At 47.2% G+C, this 7972-nt stretch overlaps 2 protein-coding genes across 13 annotated transcripts in view; one reads left to right on the top strand and one right to left on the bottom strand.

Annotated features, from left to right (window-relative positions):
- Positions 1 to 1017, bottom strand: part of Kctd9 (potassium channel tetramerization domain containing 9) — a 27050-nt gene extending 26033 nt beyond the window's left edge. For 2 of the 4 annotated variants that reach the window (XM_031362967.1, XM_031362966.1), the window contains exon 1: positions 725 to 1013. Coding sequence is in view for 2 of the 4 variants with exons in the window: in XM_031362963.1 (XP_031218823.1) it covers positions 725 to 772 (48 nt within the window). In the remaining 2 variants the exon portion in view is untranslated. Of the gene's footprint in view, positions 1 to 724 lie in introns of all 4 variants that reach the window. The other 2 variants (XM_031362963.1, XM_031362962.1) reach the window with 2 other exon arrangements.
- Positions 786 to 7972, top strand: part of Cdca2 (cell division cycle associated 2) — a 39434-nt gene continuing 32247 nt past the window's right edge. For 4 of the 9 annotated variants that reach the window (XM_031362958.1, XM_031362959.1, XM_031362957.1 and 1 more), the window contains exons 1-4: positions 1758 to 1910; positions 2114 to 2177; positions 2297 to 2443; positions 4521 to 4678. In XM_031362958.1, the coding sequence (XP_031218818.1) occupies positions 2114 to 2177; positions 2297 to 2443; positions 4521 to 4678 (369 nt within the window). In that variant the 5' untranslated portion in view covers positions 1758 to 1910. Of the gene's footprint in view, positions 1061 to 1086; positions 1358 to 1444; positions 1465 to 1610; positions 1911 to 2113; positions 2178 to 2296; positions 2444 to 4520; positions 4679 to 7972 lie in introns of those variants that run through there. The other 5 variants (XM_031362955.1, XM_031362954.1, XM_031362956.1 and 2 more) reach the window with 5 other exon arrangements.

Genomic DNA, 7972 nt, shown 5'->3' with positions numbered 1-7972 from the left:
TTAATGCCCTTGAATAGTTCTGCTACCTATACGTGAGGGAATCAAAGTATTCTGGTCAATTATAGAGTGAAGCCAATGTACCTTGAACCGAAACATTAAAAGGGTTCATTACTTTTGAGACTTTAAACAGGCTTAGTTATGTGTGGGGGCAGTCATTTAACCACACATTACTAGTCCGCCAGAAACAGTCAACATTTTCCAAAGAATAACTTTTAAGGGTGGGGCAAGAGGCAGCTGCAACATCGGAAAAATATTTAGCACCACCACGCCCTCCACAGAGGCCTAAACGCAGCTAAGGCTACTGTCCAAATCAAGTCATTCCGAAGGTCTGCTGTCACTGTCCTCTAAGGAATCAAAACAAGGCGACACAATAAACCCTGTATAAAAGTTTGCACAGTGGCGGGGTAAGGGGCCCGGGGCACCTTGAGAGAGAAGGAAAGAGGTTCAGACCAAGTCCTCATTCTGAGGATGTCACTAGACTGTCCCCAGGAGTTTCCTTCTCCGGACCTGGCCAGGGTCACCCGCCTCCGTGATCACAGCCTCCTCCCCGGGCTGAGCATTACTCAGCACCGACGATGAGGACAGGAAGGCTCAGCGGGAAGGTGGGAGGGGACCTCGGCCAGCTGCTCAGGTGACAGTGGCGCCTCGGAGCTCCGGTGGCCAAGCTGCCCCGAGCTGCTGGAGGCTGCGGGGGTCCCCGGGTCGCGCCCCCGCTGCCGCTTACCTTGCCGTTCCTCGGGCTGCCGTTCAAGAACAGCGTGACCCGCCGCATCGCGCCGCCCGCGCCGGGTCCTGAGGGAGCCGCCACCCTCGCTCTCGGCCCGCCACCCGCCGCGCTCCGCGCCCGCGAGACCCCTCCCGCCTCCCACCCGGACTCTCCGCCCTTCGCCACCTTCCTGGTCGGCCCCACACTCCTCACACACGCACCCCTCAGTCCCACACCCCGGGGTTGGCCGATCCTCCTTCCCACCCCGCCCCTAGGCTCCTCAGCTCGCTAGCGGCCCTTCCCCCAACCGCGCCCAGACCGACGCTGAGCTGCGCCAATCAACGCGCGGCACTGGTCAGCATTTAGCCAATCAGAGTCCGGCTGCGGGGTGGGCTCAGAGTAACACTAGACGGCGGTGGAAGGAAAGAGAGGCTGAAGGCTGGTTGACAGAAAGGAGTATCAGCGAATCAGAGCAGAAGCTCCTGGGCAGAGGGCCGCTCTAAGCGTTACTGAGCAGGCGCACGTTGGAGTGTAGGAGTGCTTATTTGCATAAAAGGACTGAGTCTAAGGAAGAGGCGGGGCGCCGAAGTCCCATGTACCAGTCAGCTCCTCGCTGGGCTTTAGCCCCCCCTACTACACCCACCCACCGAGGTAACGGTTGGTGTCGGGATTGGCTAATAGGGTAAACTAGCCATCCGGCGGTTCTGTCCCGATTGGTCTAGTGATTCATTTTCGAAGTTTCCAGCAGCCAATCCAAGGTTAGAGGCGGGATTTGTTGGTAACTGAAGTGTTGCTCCGCGGAACTCTTGGTCCTGGTAGTCCCCAGGACACCTTTTTGCCGCAGCTGTGTCTCGCCAGGGTCATTTAGGGCTGTCCGTGATTCTCCCGGGATACACGGAGGCCTGCTCGGTTCGAAAGGACGAGGGTGAGACCTGGAGGGAGCGGGATCCACGCCACACGTGGTCCGCTGCTCGGTAATATCCCTCCGCGGGGGCGTGGCCGCGGTTTGAATTTGCTGGCGGGCAAGTGATGCTTGCTCTCTTCGCCCGGACGTGGTGAGTCCCCGTGTGCAGCGGCCCGCAAGAGGCCAGCTCGGCTCCCATCCCGGGCCTCTGGTGCTTTCTGAAACGGAGCCCACGACGCTTGTCCGCGACAAGCTTGTCATAGTCGTCTGAGGGGAACGAGCGGGGACCGGCCGGGAGAGGTAGGCCTGCTATCCGGCCGGGGTCCAAGGATGCAAAATCCCAACAGATCTGTTCGGTCCGCTTTGTTTAGTTAATAGTACCTCCCGCCGTTTCTTTATTCAGAAAGCCCCAGCACGTGTTACCTGGTTTTGATTGCGTTAGAGTTCTGGCTTGTAGCGAGATTATTTTTCACATTTTATTCTTTAACTTCCTCATCTTCTAGATGGCTACGAGTTCACAGGACAATCTTCTTTCTGAATCCAAGGAGTGTGTCCTTAATAATTCTGGTATGTGGTGGTGACCTGTTGCCCTCATTAGATGGAAGGTTTGAGTGTTTTGATTGTATTGCTTAACCCTCCAACGTGTTGTCCGTTTTCAGAAAATGACTTTTTTATCTTGGGAACAGGGCCACTTGTGACCCCTCGGAAGCATGTAGCAGATGTGACTCCTAATTTTCGCACCCCCGATACCTTTAAGTCACCTTTGGACTTCTCCACAGTAACCGTAGAGCAGTTGGGAATTACACCTGAAAGCTTTGTTAAGACTTCTTCCGGTAAGAGAAGTTCTTGTATTGCATAGCTTTTCAAATTTAACAATAACTGTAGTAGGTCTCAGTTATACATGTCTATTCTGTCTGACTCTCTTTCTGTGTGTATTGATACTGACCCTGCAGACTTGCTTATTTGGAGAGACTTCCATGTTTGGCACAGCTCAGCAAGTATAGATAGTAGTGTTTCTAAACCAGCTTTGCTTTGTGCCCACCCTAGAAAACAGTGTCTATGAAAATCAGAAGAAGTTGAAAGGCAGTTAGGAATGGGTAAAAGTGACAAGACTGTTTGCCTCATTAAAAAATCCCAAACAGAAAATTGACCCAGATGGTGATTTTCAACCTCAGGAATGAAATTCCCAATAGAGAAGTAAATATAGGGATAGCGTCCTTTGGGTTATAGAATAGCAATTATAAAGAAGGATAATGAAACATTGGGGGAGCCAATCACACCATGCTGTGTAAGGCATGAATTAGGAGAAGCCAAAGTGACACTCGTTCTGTATTGCTCAGAATTATCACATAAAATACTAGATCCGTTTTTGTGTGCTTACTTGTGTGAAGTCACTCACTCAAGTCAAATAGTTTTGACCACAGCAGGAAGTCTGTATCCAAAAATCGTGTCTACAATTCATTCCTTGGCGCAGCAGAACTGTCAACTCTCAGCTTAGCAACAATGGAAGTAAAATCCTTCGGTGATTTGAGGGTCATTGAAGTACAGCCTTATTACAATGAAATCCAATGTCTAAAAGTTGTTCTTATTTTGGGTTTGTACCACAGTAAGAGCCAAGATTTTAAACTCTACTAAATACAAAACAAACAAACAAACAAAAAGGCTTTATGTATTTATGTTCATTTAAGAAAATACTAGTAGTGATGTATTATTTTGAAATATGCAGTTAATATGTTTGGAGTTATTTAAAATCTATACTGATAAAAATATATGTATTTTCAGTATTGCTGTAGACAAGCATCTACATAACACTGTTAAATTGATTGGTTGTTTTATATCAAACAACTCTTATAACACTCATTTTTATTGTTAAAATATTTTATACATTTAAGGAATATGATAAAAAAAAGATATTGTAGGTATTGAAGAGGGGGTCTCTGAGAGGAGTTGGGGTACAAAAGAGAAACAAGAATGTGTTTTAATTCTATTTACTTAAAATATGTTTTTAAATGTTAACAAATTCAGACAAATTGAAATCATGTAACTTTTCCCATCATAATGTAATAGAAGTTAAAAAAAAAGAGAGAGAGAGAGAGAGAGATGTGGCCTCGCCTGTGGACTGGATCTCAGAAACACACCCTATCCAAGAGGCCCTCAAGCTAGTTGAGTTTAGAATCAAGCTTAACCATTACAAACTATTCTCTTTCTACTTAGATACCTTATGGGCCCTTACAGGAAGCACTTCTTGGCTTAGCTGAATTGCTAGCATCACTGCTTTTGAGGCCGGGGCTAGCCAAAGTAAAATAATGTTTGCACGAACACAGTTATTGGTACAAACACTTACTATCTCACAGTCCAGATAGCCAGGGAGTAACCTTAGGTATACAGCATGCCCAGCACGAGTCCTACATTCGGAAGGGTGATTCATGTCCTAGACTAGATGTTGTTAGACAGTGGTTGTGTGCTGCTTGCAATGGTATGCTTTAAATTTGTAAATTGCTTTAAACTCTTCCCATGTGATATTTTCAGAGTTGGGGTGGCTACAGTAAGCGAAACCACAGCATCTGTAGTTTCAACTGTGCAAGGTTGTTGCTATAAACAAGGGGAGATTCTTAGCTTCAAGCTGTTACCCCTACCCTCTCTGTATCGGGGATATGGGGCACAAATGAAAACTAAATAAGTATTTGTAGCCTTCTGTGTACCAAGTGCTGATGTAGAAACATGAGTCGGTGGTCAAGTGGCAGTCTGTCCAGCTGTTCATGCATGACCTGCTCTGCCAGTCGTTCTTTTCTCAGTTCTCTGTGACATGTGTAGACCCATCATCAGCGCGCATTCTGACCATTTTGGGTCAGACCCAGCTTCTGACCATTGCCGTCTTCCGTTGTGATTTATGAGAGCATTTTGTTGCAGGAAAGAAGCCATCATCTTCCCTTCAGAAGATCAGGCGCCGTTCCACTGTTGGTGTGCGGGGCTCCCCAGAAACAAACTGCCTGATCCGCTTCATTGCTCAGCAGCGAAACCTAAAGAATGCCACGAGATCTCCACTGGCTTACGAGCCCCACTTAAAGGTATGGTTCCTCTGGCGCGCTCAGGAATGTTGTGAAGGAAAGGTTTCCTCTGTTCAAGGGTTCTGCTTCCTGGCACTTCTCCCCTGACCTTGGGGAGGGAGACTGTCTTGCAGGGACTGTGCAGGGAACATGCTTGCTGGGTGTGTGGCTGTAGTAAGATTTAGCAGGTCTGTACAGAAATGGCTTTCTGGAGGGGCTTTCTGTTTTGTCAAGTTTTCATAGAATGAAGAAAGCTCCCCTCCCTCCCTCGGGTATTTTTCTTCTTGAGTCTTTTCTCTATTTCTAGTGTTTTCATAACTACTGGTTGGGCAGAGGAGAAAAAGAAACAAATGGCTTATCTCCTGGTGCATTTAGCTCCTGGTTTTTCAGATGTTATCAAACTAATGCATGCCCTAGCAGGCGAAATTGTCAAAGACTTATGAAAGCTACAGGCCCCGCTTATCACCCTACAAAGGGGACCATCCTGACATTGGCCTCCTTACTCTAGAGCCATTCACTTGTGTTGTTTCCACTTCCTCCCCCTGCTTTGCAATGTGGTCTGTGCACGAGACGATATCCTGCTCGTTAATAAAACAGAACCTTGGGGTTTCCCTGAGTCCCTTTTGGAAGGTCTGTGAAGTCAAACTGTTCTAATTTTACTAAATACTGGGCATTCAGGGAAAATAGTTTTAGTTTCTTAAATGTCTTTGAAGCATTAAAAATGATGAACTTCACTTCTATGTACCATTCCTCAATTAGTGTATGTAATGAAGTGAAAAGTCTGCATCCAGCATTTCAGAAATTTCTAGAAATGTGTGTGATTGAATTGTGTGGGCTGACATGGGGTGGGAACTCCAGCCTTTCTCCTCTGCCCAGTTATTGGCTGTTCAGCCTTTTAAGCAATCAGAGGTCATTGGGGAGCATGCTTTATTCCACTTTGATATCAGCCAGGGGTCCAAGGGAGAATTGCCAGATGAAACAGTTGGCCACGAGGCAGGTTGAAGATCCAGGAAGAGAGGAAGGACCTCAAGAGAAAAGGTGTGGAGAGACCATGTGAAAGTCACCAGGAGGAGTCAACGTGAAGACACATGGAACAGAGCAAGGCAGGCTAGATTCAAGCTCCAAGTAACACGGGGCCTGTGGCTGGGACGCAAGTTAGAACCTCAGAACCTGCTCAGTGTACGCTTTGTAGCTTGTTAATAAAAATACCAGGTCTCTGTGTCTTTTATTTGGGAGCTATATGGGCTAAAGTGGGCGTAGAGACACTCTGCAGATACCTGGGAGCACAGAAAATCCCCTCCCCCTAAATACTTGTATAGGTACATGTTTTCTAAAATCTTAATTTCCTCTTAAAAAATGCAACCCTCCATACTGGTAAGTTTCGGTGGTAGATTCACTGCCTATATCATTTACAAGCCTGACAAACCATAATTTTTCTATCAGTAGCTCCATTAAGTAAAAACGATGTTCTGTGAAAAAAAGCCCTTTCTCTCCAGCTCCCCAGTAGTTAAGTTATATCAGCATTTACATGACCTGTGCTATTCGGAGCTGGATTTTCCTTTGCAGTTAGCTTACGCTCTTTTCCTTTGGGGTACTAGGTCACTGTGTTCTCCGTCTCTGGATTTGTTACTTTTTTTGTTGCTATGGTAAAATACCATGGTCAAGGCAGCTTAAGGAAAAAAGGGTTTATTTTTGCTTATGATTCCAGAGGGTAAGTCTATAATGGGAGGGGCATAGCGGCTAAGAGATGATATCTGTATTCACATATAGAGGACAGAGAAGGCAAACTTGAAGCTGGGAAGGCTATAAGCTCTCAAAACTGCCACAACTCCTGCAAGGTTGCACCTCCTAAAAGTTCCATGACTTCTCCAAACAGTGCCACCACCTGGGGACCAAGTTCAAATACCTAAGCCTGTGGGGAACAGTTCTCATTCAAACTACCACATTGCTTTTCAGTGCCCCATCTCTGCCAGACTACCTCTACCTGTCCTCTTTGACTCAATCCATTTCCCTCCTTGCCATCCTTCCCTTTTGAGGGGACACCCAAGTCAGAGTCTGAACATCATTTGGGCTTGTTTGGAACCCAGCCCTCCTGCCTCAAACTCGCAGTCCTGGGATGACGGGCATATGCCACCACACCTTGCTCCCTCCCATTCTCTTGCAGTTGCCAGCCGCTATATCCTTGCTTGGGCTTCCAGTGGCTTTGGCTGTGTTCGGTAGCATTGAGACACTTTCTCATTTGGATCATAGGATTGCATGTCGGTCCAGTTTTCTTCTCATGTCACTGCTTATTTCTGTTTCTTTTGCTGATTCCTCCCAGCAAATGTTGGTGTGCCTAGATCTCTCTACTGCTCTTTGCTTTGAGTACCATCTATGTGCTGTTGATTCTAAAATATCTACAGCCCAGAGGTCCTTAGAGCTCCAGACCTAGACAGCAGCTGCCTGTGTGATCACCCTGAGTACTGAGTGAAGTGTTTGAAGCTCATACTCAAGTTGTCGCTCTTTATGCTGTCACAAAACACATGGGAGAAACTGCTTAAGAACTGAAGAGTTTTTTCAGGTTCCCAATTTTAAGAGTACAATCCATCCTGGTTATAATGGCATGGTGGAGGTCTTGAGGTCACATTGTATCCACAGTCAGGGCACAAGAGAGTGAACGCTAGTGGTCCACTCCTTTTCTCTTGAATAGTCTGGGCCCCTGCCCATGGCATGGTCTAGCCCATGTTCAAGCTAAGCCTTCCCTCTACTGTCAGGATACCCTCCTAGGCATGCTCAGAAGTTTGTGTCCTCCGTGGTTCCTACCCTAACAAGTTGACAGGATCAGCCATCCTACTAGCTAAGGCTCAGTGATAGGTTCCTGTCTCTCAGTCCCTCCTCCAGCCCACTCAGGCCAACCACCTCCTTTCCTTCCTCCCCAGTTCACTATTACAAAGAACAAACAGGGGCTTAGGGTGAGGCACAGCATTGCCTCTGCTGCTTTAGCCTTCCCATGTTTCCTGTGGAAACCCATCTACATTTCTGAAGCCTGTATCTTTGTTCCCCTGGTCTGTGCCCTGTCCGCCTGTGACCTCATCCCTCCCTCCCTCCCTCAGTCAGTGGGGACGTAGGCTTGCTTGCTTCTGCTTGCTCCTTGTTTTGTTATATGCCTTGTTCCCCTGGTGTCAAGCCACTTCTCATTGTGGTTTCACTTCAAATGCCACTTGAATCTTTCTTTCCTAAACTGCCAAAGCAACACATTACATGGCTCAACCACATTTGTGTTTTCTCCACAGTGCCTTACTGTGTTTTTAAACCTTGCTCTAGAGTATCTCAACA

The sequence above is a fragment of the Mastomys coucha genome, unplaced genomic scaffold (genome assembly GCF_008632895.1).
Source record: "Mastomys coucha isolate ucsf_1 unplaced genomic scaffold, UCSF_Mcou_1 pScaffold9, whole genome shotgun sequence".
NCBI classification, from domain to species: domain Eukaryota; kingdom Metazoa; phylum Chordata; class Mammalia; order Rodentia; family Muridae; genus Mastomys; species Mastomys coucha.
The sequence above is the reverse complement of the archived record's forward strand: the minus strand, read 5'-3'. Positions and strand labels throughout refer to the sequence as shown.